Source organism: Sturnus vulgaris, chromosome 7, assembly GCF_052056855.1.
Source record: "Sturnus vulgaris isolate bStuVul1 chromosome 7, bStuVul1.hap1, whole genome shotgun sequence".
Classification (NCBI taxonomy): domain Eukaryota; kingdom Metazoa; phylum Chordata; class Aves; order Passeriformes; family Sturnidae; genus Sturnus; species Sturnus vulgaris.
This window is the reverse complement of record NC_142249.1, coordinates 41,406,426-41,424,813: the sequence shown is the minus strand read 5'-3', so window position 1 is coordinate 41,424,813 and position 18,388 is coordinate 41,406,426. Positions and strand designations below refer to the sequence as shown.

Sequence of the window (18,388 nt, the reverse complement as noted above, 5' to 3'; positions counted from 1 at the left end):
CTGGGCTGACTGGTGCCCTCGGAATGTTCTCAGTTCTGAGCAGCAGCGGAGCCCCAGCTCACGGCCAGCAGCCCCCAGGCTCCCTGCAGTCCCTGAGCAAGGATCCAGCAGGGAAGTGAGCATCTCCAGGAGCGGGCGAGTGACAGGGCTGGCGATGGGATGTGACCGTGACATATGAGCGCCTGCTGCCTGCTCGGTGACAAGTGATTGAATGTCAGCAAACAGAATCTGATGAAATCCATGCTCCTGATACGAGCTGACTGCCCAAACAACGTCTGTGTCATTTTTCTGATGGTGACTGCGGGCTAGCTGCGCTGAAGGAGGGACAGAAAATCAGGAAGACAGTTGGAATAGGAGTCAACTGGGAAAATCTCTTGTGCCAGTCAATATTTTGGCAGACTGAGCCTGTCAGATGCTGTCAGCGCTGATCCACCATGTCACAGGTAGTGCTGTGCCCTTCTGCAGACCCACAGGAGAGGAGGGGGCTGTGAGGCAGGACTGGGGCTCGGCTGTGCCAGCAGTGCCAGGAGCTGTGAGTGCCATGCTCGGCCCTGAGCAGCTCCTCAGCTCAGCACAGGGCAGGGGGGCAGGAGGAGAAGCGCTGCCTCCCACAGGGTACAGGGAGCAGCATCCCAGAGCAGGAATTCCCAATGGGAACAGGGGTAGGAACCCTGCCTGGTGTTACTTACCCTGGACAACACCACAACCTTGACACACAGAATTTATTCCCTCATCAAATCCATCCCAGCGGTGACTGGTGGTGCATTTTGGAGATGAAGAAGTTCACAGTAAACACGCGGCAGTGAGCCCAGAGGGGGTTTGGTGTGCAGAGCCTGGCTGGGGGGAGCAGCAGTGCTCCTGGAGAGCTCCAGAGAGCTCTGGGGACACGGCTGAGCAGCCCCAGGGAGGGACAGCCCGGCTGCCCTGGGAAGAGGAGCTCCAGGCTGGCCCCTGGAATGTGCCTCTGGCAAGAAGCAGGATAAACCCTGGCTCCCTGCTCCAGGCCTCCCCACAGCCCCTGGGTGGGACTGACCCCCACACCACCTCCCACTATAAAATGTGACCTCCCACTATAAAATGTGAGTTTTATTGATTTGCAATTGATTCCTCACAGAACCCTGACCCTCACCTGCCACACAACAGCTCCCACAGGGAGGGATCCTGCTGCCAGATCCAGCGTGGACATGGTGTTGGATTTTTTTGATGCATTGGTCAACAAATTTCCAGTTTCTGTGGAGGAATTGGCAGCCCAATTTGCTGCTTACAGACTTCCAGGGCCCTGGAAGTATTTCTGTAGCTTATGCTGCTGTTGGGGAGAACTGAGGGATGCTTGCTTACAGTAGGATGGGGACTTCAAAAAATATTTCCATTTAATAATACAGAAAACGAGTTTTTCCCAAAGTCTCCTATGGCGAGGGCAATGATCAGGATCAGTTCAGGCACTGTCATGGCAGACGTGTGCTCTGGCTGTTCTCGTGTGCTGCTATCAAATCACACATTTCAGTTCTCATGTGGGAACAACACAATTCCTGTTTGGGAGCTGCTGCCAGCCCCAGGATTGTCCTTGCTGAGCCCACGGTGACCTCAGGGTGGTCGTGGTGCCTCAGTCCGCGTGGTAAGAGCCAAAGTGCCACTTCTGGTGAGGGCTGGTGGGGTCACAGGCTGTCACCCGCAGTGCTCTGAACGAGGGGTGCACGGCCAGGCACGACGGCTGCGGGAGGTGCTGCTGCTCTGAGATCAGGTGCTCGGTCTGCAGGAGAGACAGGAGGGCTTAGAGGGGCTGGGCTTTGGGGGGCTCAGCCTTAGGGGGTGCTCAGGCTGTAGGGCCCCTGAAGCAGCAGCAGCTCCATTTTGAGAAAGCCAACTCCTCACTGTGGGCCCTTTTTGCTCGTCCCTAACTCCTGAGATATCCCTGCTGACTCACAGCGCTTTGGTGAGGGATCCAAGCCTGCAGCTGCTGCTGAGCCAGGATCACCCCACACCCGCTGCTCCTCCTGGCTTGTCCCTGGCTGGGAGCAGAGAGGAGCTCTCACTGCCTGTGTGGCAATGGCCAAGCTGAGGGAGTCACTCAGGTGGGATTTGCACACAGGGCATGCACAGCAGGAGACTGAGTTCTGAGTTTTGGGTTGTTGGCTGATGAACTCAGCCCTGATGAATAGGATGTTGGGCAGCTCAGCCCCGGAGCTCAGGTGCTGGGGCAGCACACTGGGCAGTGAGAGAACAAAGAGTCTGAGTGCCCTCCATCCTTCTGCTTTTCACATCTGCTTCGATTAACCCTCTAAGCCCTGTGGCCAGCCCGGTGATGCTGCCATAGGCCAGGGCCATTCCTGTGCCACTCCCTGCCCTGCAGTGACTCTCAGGAGTCACTCACTGACACCGAGGTGAGACACTCCCGATGTGACGTGTGGAGGGCAGGAGCTGCATCTTTGTGCAGACAGGAACTGCACTTCCCATCACTGGACAGCACAATGCCTGGTGTCAGGAGAGGGTAAAGCACTGCAACTCCTTCGGGCAGAGCCACTGAGCTCTCCTCAGACTCCTGCTGCTGGCACCAGTAAAAGAGCGCCACCAAATCCATCTCACCCTCTGCTGAGAAATCAGGCTGGAACAGGAGACAAGACCTGCCCGTGCCCCATACAGCTCCCTGGGCATTTCTGCATATTTTTCACAAAGTGAAATGACAGTTTCACAATTTTCAGTAAGTGGATAAAAATTTTCCTGTATTTTTCCCTAAACACCCAAAGTGAGCCTGTGGCATTCTGGCACTTAACACTTTAGGCTAAAAAAACCAAAGAGGAACAGGAAATGCTCTGTATATTGAATGTGTAATTCAACTACATTTTTTCTTTCTTAAGTGAAGGGTGTTTTTTCCTTAACAATAGACTATGCCATTTCAGAGCATTTTTGGACAACTACTTCCACCAGGCTGACAGAGGTACAGCCATGACCATTTGTGCAGCACAGGCAATTAGTGTAAGTATCCATTCTTTTCCTTCCCATAAATGCTGTCTTTAAAAACCCCTGTGAGCTGGGAGCCAGTCGATAGTGACTCATCTCCCTGTAAGTGCTATTGATGGTTTCTGTGTACAACCAGGCTGTTTTGTTGCTGCTGCTGCAGCAGCAGTGCCTGGCACGTCCCCCAGTGTCCCCTCCTGGATGCTCGGCACTGAGATGGACACAACCCCTGGCAGAGGGGAATGTGGGGGTCTAGGGGACAGCTAAAACAGAGGGTGGGGTGCCCCTGTGCCAGCTGTCCCAGGCAGGGCAGGGGCTGCAGCATCACTCACCAGCCCCGGCTGGGCAGTGGCCAGTGACCTGTGCAGCCAGGCCAGGCTGCGGCTCCTGGGCTGGCACTGGCGCATGCCCACGGCTCCCAGGACGCCCGACGGGGCCAGGCAGAGCTGCCCGTGCTGGACCAGCCTCAGCCACGTGTAGTTGAATTGCTGCTTCTGTGGGGAGAGAGCACAACAGACACGGCCCCGTCAGCCTGCAGGGCACGGCTGGCCACAGCTGCTCTGGGCACCCTGTGCCAGGGCTTCACCACCCTCCCAGGGAACAATTCCTGCCCAAAATCCCACCCAGCCCTGCCCTCGGGAAGCCATTCCCTGTGTCCTGTCACTCTGGGCCCTCCTCTCGGGGTCCTGGCGCTGAAAGGGCTCTAAGGTACAGCTGGACACAAATCACAGGCTGGTATTTAACTGTTTCTCTGTTTTCATGTGCACACTCACAGCTTTATCAAACTTTCTGAACCAGCTGGATTTGCTGTTTCTGACACTGTTGCTTGTCTGCAGGCTGTGCCAGCAGGCAATTCCTGTCCCTGGCTGCTCCCAGGCACCGCCTGGCCATGTCCCGGGGTGGGAAGGGCTGTTAGCTCCGGGGAGGGACAGGGGAGGGGACAGGGGAAGGGACAGGGGAGGGGACAGGGGAAGGGACAGGGGAGGGGACAGGGGAGGGGACAGGTCACCAGGGGAGCTCCAAGTGCCACAGGCAGTGTGACACAGCCGGGTGTGTGCAGGCTGTCCTTACCGTGCTGTTAACATCACACTTCTCAAAAACCAGGGTGGTGCCTTCCACAGCGATGCACCCTGCCAGGGCCACGTTAGTGAGCTGGGAAACAGCAACAAAATGCAGATTTAGCCATAAATTCCCAGGAAGAGGGAGAGGATGTTACACAGCCCTGCTGGGTTCACAGTTCTGATCAGTACTGTTCACATAACTAAGGGAGGCAGAAAAGAGTGTTCCAGGCCAGGCTGGACGGGGCTTGGAGCAGCGTGATCCAGTGCCAGGTATCCCAGCCCGTGCCAGGGGATGGAATAAGCTGAGCTTTAAGGCCCCTTTCCACCTAAACCGTTCTTGAGTTCTGTGGTGGAGAAAAAGCAAGGGGCTTGCGGAGGCAGCACTGAATCCAAAAGGACTTTAAAGCGTTCTGTGCCCGCTGCCCCCGGCGAGCCGCAGGTTCCGTGCCCGGAGCGGTGCCGGTCCCGCAGCGCCGGGAACGCGAGCGGCTGCTGCGCCCTGCTGGCGGCGGAGCCGTGCTACAGATCCTACAGAGCCCGGCCCTGCAGAGCCCGGTCCTACAGAGCCCGGTCCTACAGAGCCCGGCCCTGCAGAGCCTGGCCCTACAGAGCCCGGTCCTGCAGAGCCCGGTCCTACAGAGCCCGGCCCTACAGAGCCTGGCCCTACAGAGCCCGGTCCTACAGAGCCCGGCCCTACAGAGCCTGGTCCTACAGAGCCCGGTCCTACAGTGCCCGGTCCTGCAGAGCCCGGCCCTACAGAGCCCGGCCCTGCAGAGCCTGGCCCTACAGAGCCCGGTCCTGCAGAGCCCGGTCCTACAGAGCCCGGCCCTACAGAGCCTGGCCCTACAGAGCCCGGTCCTACAGAGCCCGGCCCTACAGAGCCTGGTCCTACAGAGCCCGGTCCTACAGTGCCCGGTCCTGCAGAGCCCGGCCCTACAGAGCCCGGTCCTGCAGAGCCCGGCCCTACAGAGCCCGGCCCTACAGAGCCTGGTCCTACAGAGCCCGGTCCTACAGAGCCTGGCCCTACAGAGCCCGGTCCTGCAGAGCCCGGCCCTACAGACCCCACCCTGCACTGCGGCCCCCGAGCCGGGGCAGGGAGCGCGGGCGGGATCCCCCGGGACCCCCTCGCATTCGGGACTTCCCAGCACGGAGGGATTTCTGCCCCCGAGGGCACACCCCGCCCTGGGGCACATCCTGTCCCGGCCCTGCCGTGTGCCCAGCTCAGCCACCCAAACACCCACCCAGCTCCCTGGAGGGAAACCATCCCTTCTATCTGGGACCTGTTTCTTTATAGGAATGCAGTGGAATGCAGAGCTCTGTTTCTTTATAAAAATGCAGTGGAATGCACAGCTGTTTCTTTATAAGAATGCAGTGGGATGCAGAGCTCCGTTTCTTTCTAGGAATGCAGAGCTCTGTGCCATCTCAAAGCCCCCAAACGCTGCCGTGTTTTGGAGCAGCACAGCAGCAGCAGCAGTGTGGGGGATGCTGCCCTGGGCACAGCCATCCCCCGGAGCAGTGAAACCCTTGGGTACTCACCAGCCCGCTGGCTTTAACCAGGGGAGCTTCCAGGTCGGGGTACACGTTCTGCAGGTACCAGCGGAAGGTTTTGCACTGGAGCTTCTTGCGCAGCTGGATCTGCTGGCCCAGGTCGCCCACGTCCACGCTGCCCTGCAGCAGGTGGTAGGCGTGGCCATAGAACAGCTCCTTGTACTCGTCCAGCCACACCTCTGCCACGCGGGCCAGGTTCCTCTCCACCGTCCTCACCCGGTCTTTGGGGAAGGAATAAGGATTGTCATTCCTGAAAATGTGCCCCACTCTGGAGCACGGGACTATCTCGATCTCTCCTCCGCACATCCAGACCTGAGAAACAGAGGCCACTGCTGGAGACACACACGGTGGTGTGGGCTCTGTGCAAGCCAAGGGAAGCAGAGGGCAGGGGCCCAGGGAGATGGGATGTCCCTGGGGATCCCCTGCCTGAGCCCCATCCCTCACCCAGCCTGGCAGGGAGGGGTACAGGTGTGTGACAGTCACCTACCTTGAATGAAATCTCCATATTTTCCCCTCCCCAGACATCCAGTCCTGGGTCGTACATTCCCAACTCAGAAAAATACTTCTTATCGATGGAGAACAGGCCACCTGCCATGACGGGGCACCTGGGGACAGAGAGGCACAGGGTGTGCCAGGGGCTGTGACACAGAGGGCGTTTGGATGGCTTTACCTGGCCTGACAGCTGGAATGGGGCAGGGAAGGGGGAAAGGCAGAGGGATGTTCTGGCTGACATGCCAGCAGTGCCATGCGTGGGGAGAAATGCTTGTGGGTTTTGCCTGATGGGGGGATTGCCTGTGCCTCAGCTGGCCTGGAGAGCACAGGAACAAGACTTGGCCACAGAAGAACATTTGGCCTCAAAGGAGCCTTTGCTGCTAAATTATCACCAAAGGAACAGGCTGGTTTGCAAAGCTCTCACATTCCTTTCTTTTACCTTATTATATCAGTCTCCTTGATTTTATTTTTCTCGATGACCTCTTGTGGAATCTGCCTCCATCCAAAATTCATTGGCCAGGTAAAAATCCCACGCTGGAAGTTGTCCACGGTCATGTAACTAAACAGAAATAAGATTGGGCTGACTAATTCTGAGACACAGTCCTGATTGAAATGTCACCCCTAATGAGTGAAGATGAGTATCTGTAGGTAATTAAACCAGGATTTTAACAAATTTCATCAGAAATTTCATGTACTGAAAGTAGTGAGAAAGTGAAAAGGTGTGTGATAAACACAGGCCACATCCACAGCTAATGTTAATTTCTGATTTATATTCTGTGTGCCCTGTGGAGAGCTGGGGGCCGGTGAGGGCGTCTGGAGTCATTGCCTGTCATGGATCCATTGCTTGTCATGGATCCACTGCCTGTCATGGATCCTGCCTGAAATGGATCCAGTGCCTGAAATGGATCCAGTGTCTGAAATGGATCCACTGGTGGGTTTTGCTCAGGACACCAGTCTGGACTGTGGGACCGCCAGGGAGGGGCTGCCTCACCTCATGTCCCTGTCTCACCTCATGTCCTTGTCACTGATGACCTCGATGACAGGGCAGGCCACCTTGGTCCGGCGCAGGCGGACCCTGTCCAGCAGCGGCTCCAGCCACCCCACATTGCACTCCACGTGTGAGTCCAGGAACGTCAGGACAGCACCTGTGCACAGGTGGGGCAGGATCAGGCCTCGGGCACTCCCACCCAGCCCCTGCTGAGCAGCTCCCCAGGCACCCTGTGGGCTCAGGGTGCTGCTGACTGTGCCACAACCCTCCTTGGCTCCCCAGAGCTGCCCAGCCCCAGCCCAGAATGTTTCTTCTCTGCTTGGCAGGGCAGCTCCTGACAGAAGTGGCCATTTCGGTGTTGACACAGCCCAGCCGGGGCAGGTGGGGAGCTGGGGCTGGAGATGCTGGTAAAAGGAAAGGCTGGCTGCACTGAGAGGGACAAACAAGCGCTGGAGAGGGACGCCCAGCACCCTGGGGTCCCCCCATGGCTGGAACACAACTCAGGGTGTGAACATCTGCCCTACCTTTGGCGATCTCTGCTCCTGCCAGCCTGGCCCGGATCAGCCCGTGCCGCTCCTGGAGGTGCAGGATCTTCACCTTGGGGAACTGTGCCATGTACGTGTCCAGCTGCTCCTTCAGGTACTCTGCAGAGGGGACAGAGGGATCTGGCTGACCCACTGCCACCCTCCCACAGGATGGAAAGCCACTAGCAGACTTTCCCTGGAACGGCCTCCAGGCCCTCAGGTCTGGGGTGTGAACATCTGGGCACAGGGTGTGAACATCTGGGCACGGGAGGTGAACATGTGGGCACAGGATGTGAACATCTGGGCACGGGGCACGCCTCCTCGTGTGCATGGTGTGGGCTCTGGAGCCCATCTGAGAAAGATGACAGCACTTTTCCTGGAGAGCCAGCAGTGAGGAAATGTCTTGGTTTGCCAATCAGGCTGTGGCCAGCAGTGTGTGTTCTATCCCAGCTGTTAAAACAGATGGGGTTTTTATCTTCCCCACAGCCCATCCTCCCTCCAGGAGATCTCTCCTGTTCATGGCCATGCAGTCCCAGGGCAGGGCTGATCAAATTCCATCATCCCATTGGGAGATGCTCCAGCCAGGGCAGGAGCCGAGCATTTCCTACCCAGATCAAAGGGGAGATTTGGAACAGCAGAGCAGCCTTTTCCCACTGGATCCCAGAGGAAAACCAGAGCCTTGCACATCATCCCTGCAGCTTTGGAGGAAAACTGCACCTTGTGCAGGAGCCCTGCTCCAGCAGAACCACATCTGTCACTGCAGGAGGATGCAGCCACCATGGGATGGGACTGCACCAACCCTGACTGACTGACAGAGTGTCAGACTGGATTCTCACTCTGACACTGCTTTGTTTGTTTTTTGGTTTTTATTACTGTACTTTTATTTTAATTTTCCCTAGTAAAGAACTGTTATTCCTATTCCCACATCTTTGCCTGAAAGTTCCTTAATTTCAGAATTAGAATAATTTGGAGGGAGGGGATTTACATTGGCCATTTCTTAACAAACACCTGTCTTTCAAACCAAGACAGGAAATTACATCATTCCTAAATTTCTAAGGCTGAACTCAGCAGAGAGCAGAAGCACCACAAGGCAGGGGTGGGTACCAGCTGAAATGCTGATAGAAGGCACTGTGCAGCACAAATCCTGGCTCACCAGTGCTCCCACTGCAGCCCCCTGTCCTCTGAGCCAGCCCAGAGTGTGGCCCCACACTGGAACAGGGGCCTGCCTGGAGCTGCACACTGAGGGGGGAGAGCATCTCCTGACTGCACAAGCCCTTGAGCCAAAAGACAAATGGGCTGGGCAGGACCCAGCTCCCTGGTGCTCCTGGAGCCTCCAGCAGCCTCAGCCTTCATCCCTCACAGCCCCAGCACCCCCCTGTCCTCTGATCCCCTTCAGCCCCAGTGCGAGCCAGGGATGCACTTCAATACAGCAGAAGGAGAAAATGTGATTTCTCTCCTACTTAGAATTGAATTACAGAGAACAAATCACATTTTGCCCTCAAGTTAAATTAGTTTCATAAAGGCAGCAGAAGCTTCACCCACCCTTGGTGCTGAAGTCATCCACCAGAATGATCTCCTCGATGAGGTGTGCAGGAGAGCGGCTGAGGACGCTGTGCACGGAGCGCAGCAGGGTGGACCACACCTCATCCACAAAGCACATGATGATGCTGGTGCTCGGGAGGTCGTCGTGGACCTGCTGCTCAGAGCACCTGCAACAGCAACAGGTGATAGACAGACACACTCCTGAGAGTCTGCAGCCTTGGTGTTCCTGGGAGAACGTGCAGGGAAGGGGAAAATGCCCAATGTGAAATACTGAGGGGAACAGAGAGGTGAGGGAGGAACCCCACACAGCCCCAGGGCCTCTCATGGGCAGCCCCATGGGACAGGATGTGCTCACTTGGTTCTGACAGGAACCTCTTCTGAAGGAAATTTATTTCAGGGCCTCACAGTTAATCAGAAATGTTCTGGATAAGTGAAATTCACCCCAGAATTACTCTGTGTCACAGTCCTTGAGATGTGTCTTTCTGTCTCAGGGAGGTCAGTGGGCAGAAAATACCAAAAAGTCCATTTTGGATCCAGTCCTGCCTCACCTTGCTGGAGAGCTGGTGAACAGAACTGGGTCGTGCCCCCTTTGTCCTCCACCACAGAATCCTGAAACAGTTTGGGTTGGAAGGGAACTTAAAGCCCAACTCATTCCAACTGCTCTCCTGGGCAGGGACACCTTTTCCTAAACCAGGTTGCTCAGGCCATTCAACCTGGCCTCAAACTTCCAGAGATCCAGGGGCAGCCACAGCTGCTCTGTGCACCCTGTGCCAGGGCCTGCCCACCCTCACAGGGAACAATTCCTAATTCCCAATATCCCATCCACCCCTGCCCCCTGGCAGGGGGAAACCACTGCTCCTTGTCCTGGCACTCTAGGCCCTTACCCAAAGTCCTTCTTCATCTCTCTTGGAGCCCCCTCATGCACTGGAAGGGGCTCTGAGGTCTCCCTGGAGCCTTCTATTCCCTTACTCTCTCAGCCCAGGACTCCTGATCCGGGCTCTGCATGGATCTGCTCCCCACAAGCCCCTTGCCCATCACCCTCCTCCTCAGGGCCCTCTCCCTCCCTCCAGCTGCAGGGACACAGCACCCGTGAGCACCAGCACTGTCAGCAAAGCTCCAAAAGCAGCGAGCACTGTGCACAGTCAGGCTTGGATTGGCCACATTTCAGTGGTCTAGTCCAGTACTCCAGGAAGAATCATAGCAGGAACTGGAGTCTAAACTGGGAGAGATTGGAATACACCAAAAAAATAAAAATTGTTGGCCATCAAGAGCTGCCAACAGCCACTGCCCTGAGCTGGCCCTTAAAACCTGCTACCTGTTGTGCCAAAGGGCTGGGGGCAGAGCCTGCACAGGCTCCTGCCAGAACCAGGGTGCCCAGGGCAGCTCCGTGCCCCGTGGCAGCGGCTCCCATGCCCAGGGACGCTCCCTGTTTGGCCAAGGTGTTCCCTGTGCTGGCAAAGCGGCTCCTCCTGGGCAGCTGCGTCACTCCCCGGAGCTGCTTCCTGCTCTGCAGCTCCGGGGCTTTGCTGTCCAGACCAAACCCAGAGCTGGCCTTGTGCCACCAAGGCTCTGCTCCTGTGCACAGGTGGCTTCTGCAGGTGGCATCAGGAAGCAGCCCCAGCTGTGTCCCCCTTCCCTGCTCCATTTGTCCCGTGCAGGATCTCACCTCAGCGAGCATCACCTGCACGGTGGGAATGTCTGCACTGTCCTGGGCGTGGGGGACAATCGTGGCACAATTCCAGCCCTCCTTGGGAATGTCTGCACTGTCCTGGGCGTGGGGGACAATCATGGCATAGTTCCAGCCCTCCTTGGGAATGTCTGCACTGTCCTGGGCGTGGGGGACAATCGTGGCACAATTCCCAGCCCAGGGTACCTGTCTGTGGGCGTGGGAACAGGGACAGGGGATGGTCTCTGCACAGGGCAGGTCTGTCACCTGCCCAGGGGCTGAGAGAAGTTTGTAGGAAGGGCTGAGTGCAAGAGATGAACCTGGCACTCACCTGAGCTGGCACCTCCCCTGCCCTCCCTGCAGCTGTCAAACCACAGAGTGGCTTAGGTCGAAAAAGAGCTTTAAGATCATCAAGTCCAAGCACCAACCCAGCACTGCTGAGCCCCTGGCACGGCAGCTCAGGATGGGGCTCCCCAGCCTCCTGTCCTTCTGCCCTCGTTTCCTGGTGACAGCTGTAACTGTGTGACATTTCCCAAACCCAAACCCCACGTCCCTCCCTGCATGTGCCCACAGAGCAGAGTTCCCAGACCGCCTCTCCAGTCCGTGCCTGCAGGATGGTTCCAGCCCTCGGCTCAGCTCCTGCAGGCCACTTTGGTGTCTGCCCCTCGAGGGAAGCACACAGCCTGAGGTGTGAGAGCCCCTCCGGGCAGTGGGGCTCCTGCTGCTCTCACACACCGATGGGTGCAGGCTCCGGGAACCAACACACGAATTCTGAGTGCTCAGAGCTGCACCTGACACAGCAGGTACAGCGTTCTAAGGCACAGAGAGCCCTCAGCCCCTGTGCTGAGTGTGCTGGCCCCTTCGGGCAGCCAGGCTCAGTGGGTTATGGAACTGCAAACTTCACCCAGTTTGGGTTTAACAACAGGCTGCTCTGACCTGGACAGGCAAAAGCCATCTGACAGGTAGCAGGGCTGAGGTGGCGGGCTCGGTGTGCCCCAACAACCCTCCCCAGAGCCCGGAGCCCATTGCCAGGGGCAGCAGGGGAGCAGACCTTACCCGGCAGGCCTGGTGTCTGCGATGGCTCGATCCACAGGGATCAGGTCGCTGAGGTAGACATTAAAGTTTCCTTCTTTCCATCTGCTTTTTGCTTCTTCTTGTTTATCATCAGGGACAGCAACAGGGTGTCCAAACTGGCCAGGAGCTCGGGGGTCTCTCGGGGCGAGCGTTACATCCATGGACAGGACCCTGTGCATCCCTGGGCTGCTCCGCGCCTGCTTCTGCCCAGTCCCAGCTGCTGCAGGAGCTGCTCCTGCCCGCTCCTGCCCATCCTGCCCAGTCCCAGCCGCTCCAGGAGCTGTTCCTGCCTGCTTCTGCCCATCCTGGCCAGTCCCAGCCGCTCCAGGAGCTGTTCCTGCCTGCTTCTGCCCATCCTGCCCAGTCCCAGCCGCTCCAGGAGCTGTTCCTGCCCGCTCCTGCCCATCCTGGCCAGTCCCAGCCGCTCCAGGAGCTGTTCCTGCCTGCTTCTGCCCGTCCTGGCCAGTCCCAGCCGCTCCAGGAGCTGTTCCTGCCTGCTTCTGCCCGTCCTGGCCAGTCCCAGCTGCTGCAGGAGCTGCTCTTGGTGTCACACCCAGCGTCCGGCTCCGGCCACCCACGGCGGTGGCCCCAGCAGTGGCAGTGGCAGCGTGGGCACCATCACTGCCCTTGTCACCAAGTTCTTTGTGCTTCCCACGTCTCCTTGTGGCGTTCCCGGCAGAGTGGGGTCCAGGGCGCGGGACTGTGGGGCTGGCGAGGTTCATCCTCTCTTTGCTAATGAGGACGAAGCGAGTTTTGGAGGAAGTTTCTTCCCGTCCCGTGTTCGTTTTCTCTGTTCCAGGCTGGGCTGCCATCCCCGCATCCCGGGCTGCCAGGCCGGGCCGTGCCGTGCCGGGGGGACGCTGCTCGCTCCCGTGGGCGGCGTGTCCGGGAAGCGCCGTGCCCGTCCCGCTGCGCCCGGGGGCCGGGGTGTGCCGGGGAGGCGGTGATGGCCCCGAGTCCCCGGCCCCGAGCCCGGCGGGGGCTGCTCCCGGCGGTGGCCCCGAGCCCCCGGCCCCGAGCCCGGCGGGGGCTGCTCCCGGCGGTGGCCCCGAGCCCCCGGCCCCGAGCCCGGCGGGGGCTGCTCCCGGCTCCCCCGCTGCCTTCGCCGGAGCCTCGGGGCCGCGCGGGGGCCGCGCCCGCCCCAAGCCCAAGCCCAAACCCGGCTCCAACCCCATCCCCGGTCCCGGCCGCCGCCCCGCCGCCTCCCGCAGCAGCCGCCCGCCCGCCTCGCCGAGCGAGAGGCGGAGCGCGGCCATGTCGAGCAGCACCCAGGCCACCGAGGCGGCGAACACCAGGGCCAGGGCCCGCCCGCTGCCGCGGAACAGCCGCCGCAGCCCGCTCATCCCGGGCGGGCGCGGAGCGCCGGGCCAGCGGAGCGGGAGGCGGGGATGGGGAAGGGCCAGGGATGGGGATGGGGAAGGGCCGGGGATGGGGATGGGGAAGGGCCGGGGATGGGGATGGGCCGGGAATGGGCCGGAGATGGGGCCGGGGATGGAGATAGGGCCGGGACGCGGCTGCCCCCGCCCCACCCCGAGCCGGGACCCGCCCGCGCTGGAACCCGACCCGGCGGGATATCCCGGGAGCAGCGGGGCTGTGCCCCGGGGGAGACATCCCGGGGATGGGCGATGCGGCTGGGGGGGACATCCCAGGATCAATGATGCGGCCAGGGTGACATGCCCAGGGATCAGTGATGTGGCTGGAGTGACATCCCAGGATCAGTGGTGCGGCTCGGGGCGCCTCTGCCCTGGGCAGTGGGAGGGAGCGAGGCCGTGTCCCGGGGCCGTGTCCCGGGGTCCCCACGGGGGCAGAGGGGCCATGGCTGGGGGCAGCCGGGCGTGTCCCGGCTCCACGTGGCAGCTGGCGCGGCAGTCGGTGGTTGAGCCGCTGCTGAGGACGTGGGTGTGTTCCACATCCCAATTACTCAATTACAGGGCACGGGAGCCACGCTGGCGAAGCGCGGCAGCCTCCGGTGGGCTGAGCCGGAGAACGCCGAGAAAGGAACCGGCGAGGAGCCACCCTCCTGCTCCTGCTCCTGCTCCTGTTCCTGCTCCTGCCCCGGCCCCGGCCCTGCACCGCAGGCTGGGACGTGGCAGGCAGTGCTGGCTGTGCCCGCTGTGCTGGATGTGCTGACTGTGCCACCTCTCCTGGCTATGCCAATTATGCCATGTGTGCTGGCTGTCCTGGCAGTGCCAGCTCTGCTGACTGTCCTGGCCGTGCTGGCTGTCCTAGTTCTTGAGGGCTGGGGTTGCCTGCCGGCACCAGGTGCTCCAGCCTGGGAGGGCTCAGGTGGGCTCAGGTAGGCTCAGGTAGGCTCAGGTGGGCTCAGGTAGGCTCAGGTGGGCTCAGGTTCCTCAGAACACCCCAGGCAGCCCCACCGAGCCTGGTCTGTGTGGCTGGAGCGATGGATTGACACCCAGGTACAGAGCCCGCGGTGTTCCCGGGCTTGGCTGGTGCTGGCGATGGGTGTAGGTGTGGCTGTGGGTTTGGCGATGGGTGTAGGTGTGGCTGTGACTGTGGGTGACACGCACACCAGCAGAGAGGCTGTTCCTGCAGGCAGGGTCTCTAGGAGAGCCCGTGTGGGGTCGGGATGTTTGGGAGATGCTCTGTGCGGGGGTGGCTCCGCGCAGGGGTGAGCTCTGCGTGCTGGCCAGACCCCCACGAGAGCTCAGCACACACCTCGGAGAGTCTCTGCCATCCCAGAGCCCAGAGCCAGGACCCTGTCACCAGCAGTCTCTGGCACCTTCCGGGGACCCGAGTGCCACGGCAGAGCCCGGCCAGCAGCTCCCCTGGCAGTGACCACCTCCGGCTGCCTGCGGGGACACCTGGCACAGCCACGGCACCTGCTGGCATCAGCTGCGAGGTGTGGGCACAGCCCCGAGAACTCAGGATGCAGGCACTGAAAGGAAAAAAAGCCTGAGCTGGTGTTCTGCAGCTTTATTAAACTTAGCTTAAACTCTCTTAAAGTTCTCTGGTATTAATAAATTAAATAGTAATGCACTGTATCCCAAATCCCAAAGCAGGAGGTTTTGTTAAATAAAGGGCTCCAACCCACAGCGCATATGAATATTGAGAAGAAATAAGTGGAAAAAATTACATTAATATTCATACTTCAAAAAATTACTAATATCAGAACCCAGCCGATGGTTACATTGTGTGATGGAAAACAAAGGTAATGGCCATTCTGTTGTTTTTCCAAGGCTTTTCTTTGCCAAGCAAACTCCTTCAGACGTGGCAAGCAGTTCTGATTTTGGAGGATTTGCATGTGTGGATAGTGCTTGAGAACTCTCAGTAAGAGGGAGGGAGGGAGGGAGGGAGGGAAGGATAAGATTGCAAAAACTCTCTAAAGGGAAAAAAAATGAGCAGCAGCTTGAGAGTAAGCAAGCGATGAACTTCAATGGAACAATTCCGTTTGTTTAGAAATAAAAGTTTGACGCACACGGTCTGTGCTTCATTCACCATGCTGGCACAACTTTTCCATTCACAGCTGTTTTTTTTTCCCTGGCTGATGCTGACCCGCCCTCAGGCACGGCTGAGTCCCCTCTGGGGCCGTGTTTTAGGGCTCAGCCCCTGACGGGGACACGGCGGCACTGGCAGGTCCCCTGGAGCTGCTGGAATTGTGCTGGAATTGTGCTGGAATTGCGCTGGAATTGTGCTGCTCTGCCAGCGGGCCAGGCCAGCAGCCTCTTCCCTAAGCCCTGGGCACAAGTTCCAGGCCTGCTGGGGCAGGGACAGACCCGAGGCAGCCCGCTGAGCCTCAGCCTTACGCGTTGTGACAAAGTCTCTTTGGTCAGGCGCCCCCTCCGCACGCTCCGCGCCTTGGCTCCCCTCCCTGGCAAGTACAAATGTTCCAGATAGCTGAACAGATTCCGTGACACAAGACAGATGCTTTTGTAGGCAGGAATTAATTTAATCAAGTACTCCATCATTAAAATAATCTGACGTGTCAGATGGAAAAGCACAGAAGCAAGCTTGCTTGAAGATGAAAACTCAACACTTTTCCAGCCAGAAGTGTCCCAGGAGATAAGGAAATGTTGATTTCACTCTGGGTCTCTATATAATATTTTAGCAATGCAAATAATATATTGTCCAAAGAGAATTCATGGGGGAATGATCTCTTGCTAAAGCCTGGCTAGCTTGGTAAATTGTATTTCTTCTAGGGAGCACAAGAACCTCAGAATGGTTTGGGTTGGAAGGGACCTTAAAGCTCATCCAGTTCCACACCCTGCCGTGGGCAGGGACACCTTCCACTGTCCCACTGAAGGAAACATTGGAGCTGGAGCACCCTGTCCTGCTGGGGGATTTGGTGGTGTTCTGGAAGTCTCCACCCACATAGATGCGAATGAAAATGGAAACTTTGGAAGAAGAGTTTGTGGTTGTGCTTTGCAGGAAAACCACAAAGCTGTAGAGGCAGAAAGCTGGGAAATACTGGGCAAGGGTGTGCTGGATGCTTAAAAATCTGAAGATGAAGAGACTAAAGTTTACATTTCTATTTTGGAAGGTTTCTGGATTTTTAAACTGACCTTGTTCTCCCGGGCTGGGTGATGGCCACAGCGTTCAATGGCTGTTTGCTCGATGTGTGATTGAGGACACAAACCAAAACAGCCCCAAAACAGGGCTGGTGCCAGATCACAGCGTGGCACAGCTGCTGTGGTTGTGTTTGGCTGTGGGCAGAGCCTCTGACCCAGCCCAGCTCTGGTGAATCTGCTGCTCTCCTGTGGCACAGAGGAGCCGCTGCCATCGCTGGGGAATGGGAACTGCAGCGGGCACCCTCATTTGCATAGAGGTCATGTTTTGCTAATATGTGTCTTGTAGAAGCAGACAGCATGTAAAAGAAGATGGTTAAAACCTGACCCAGAGATGTTTTTAAATTTCAAATTATGCATAACGTATGCATTAAATTAATTAGGGAATTCATTAAGAAGGGAAGAGTAAAGAAACTAGTGAGCAGTGTGCAGCATTAGTAATGTAAGCCATTTTCTATAATTGTTATATAGAATTTGTCTCATAACATTATCCTTTGATAAATCATTGCACCATAATATGATATATGTAGCTTATTAACAGTTTCATTAATTACTATTAGAGCAAAGACACTGATGTCTGGCACACACAGAACAAGTGTTGAAGCAGATGGTTGAAATTAGTGAAATGCAATTGGTTGCTGAACCCTTTTACCTAATTACATTATTACATCAAAACAGTTAAACCGAATTTGTCAAGCTGTCTGCTGAGCACTGGGATGTTTGGGGCTGGGATGGCCCCTGGGGTGCAGGGACCCTCTGGGCATCATCCCCTGGCCGTGGTGGCAGAACTGCACACCTCGATCCTGTCTCCCTCACCTGCATCCCAGCTCAGTCTCTGTTCCTTTTCCTCCTCGTTTCCCACTCAGCCTCGCTGTCCCCAGGGCTGTCTAGGGGCACAGCACTGTGACTCCTTGGTTCCTTTGTCAGGAACCTTGGCACACCCTCACTGGTGCCAGATTCTGCCAGGGAACGTCGTCCTGCTCACCCTCACTGGGAATGTTTAACTTTGGGATCAATCACAGGATGCTCTCAGCACCATTGCACACCAGAGGCAGCATGGCCCTCCTTCCTCACCCACCCCATGGCTTTTGGGAACAGCATCTGAGCTCTTTTACCCCCAGTTAGGCAGAGCATCCTAACCCCAGGCAAGGGCAGGGCTGCACACATCTCTGCTCTGGAACACACCAGCCCGGCCTCCCTGTGGGACATGGAGGTGTCTGGGGACAATCTCAGGGTTTGGGGACAATCTCTGGGTTTGGGGAAGATCTCAGGGTTTGGGGAGGATCTCAGGGTTTGGGGAGGATCTCAGGGTTTGGGGAGGATCTCAGGGTTTGGGGACAATCTCAGTGTTTATGGGGTGCAGGGGTGCCTGTGCAGCCTGGGTACCCTGCTTTGGAAGGCAAAGCTGGTTTTTTTCCGTGTGGTGGGGAGCAAAGCCGTGTTCCCCACTGCAGGGTGGTGCCTTTGCCTCATCACTCACTGAGCCTCGGTGTTCCAGGCTGGCCAGCCCAGCCAGAGGCATCTCTGGTAGGTTCCTAAACCCCCTGGCATGCTGGGGGTGGCCTTGGGTGAGCTGAAGGAGACAGAAAATGTGGAGCCCTGAATACAAAGCATGAAAAATCCGTGAGTGCTTAATTTCTGCCTGAGCATCAGGAGTGTGTGGGAGCAGCGGGGGAGTGTGTGGACTGAGTCACTGAACACCATTTCATGTGTTTGGGACTTATTGTAATTATCCATACCCGCAGTTTGCAGGAGATCTCACACCTTTGTGCTTCCCCAGCTCTACCCTTGGGCACCAGCACGGGCACCAGTGTCCATGGAGACAGAATAAACGAGATAATATAATAGACAAATATAACAGATAAACCTTTAGCAGGGCCTGATATGACAGGACAAGGAGAGTGGCTTTAAAATGAAGGAGGGGAGATTTTGGTTAGATGTTAGGGAGAATTTCTTGGCTGTGAAGGAGGTGAACCCCTGGCACAGGGTGCCCATGGAAGCTGTGGCTGCCCCTG

General features: G+C 57.6%; 1 protein-coding gene across 1 annotated transcript; it reads right to left on the bottom strand.

Moving 5' to 3' along the window:
• Window positions 1-1,071: 1,071 nt before the first annotated feature.
• GALNT5 (polypeptide N-acetylgalactosaminyltransferase 5) lies at window positions 1,072-12,813 on the bottom strand. The gene is made up of 10 exons (XM_088168461.1): window positions 11,833-12,813; window positions 9,111-9,277; window positions 7,569-7,688; window positions 7,066-7,201; window positions 6,496-6,615; window positions 6,052-6,169; window positions 5,553-5,876; window positions 4,027-4,107; window positions 3,288-3,449; window positions 1,072-1,750 (listed from the first exon to the last, which is right to left on the bottom strand). Exons 1-10 carry the CDS (start codon window positions 12,660-12,662, stop codon window positions 1,604-1,606), a joined length of 2,205 nt encoding a protein of 734 aa, XP_088024587.1. The 5' UTR covers window positions 12,663-12,813; the 3' UTR covers window positions 1,072-1,603.
• Window positions 12,814-18,388: the final 5,575 nt, after the last annotated feature.

Coding starts and splice junctions, on each gene's coding strand:
- GALNT5 (XM_088168461.1), bottom strand. CDS start 12,662: ATGGCAGCCCAGCCTGGAACAGAGAAAACGAACACGGGACGGGAAGAA. Junction 7,689..9,110: donor GGATGACTTCAGCACCAAGG/GTGGGTGAAGCT, acceptor TCCCCTCTGCAG/AGTACCTGAAGGAGCAGCTG. Junction 6,616..7,065: donor ATCAGTGACAAGGACATGAG/GTGAGACAGGGA, acceptor ATTTCTGTTTAG/TTACATGACCGTGGACAACT.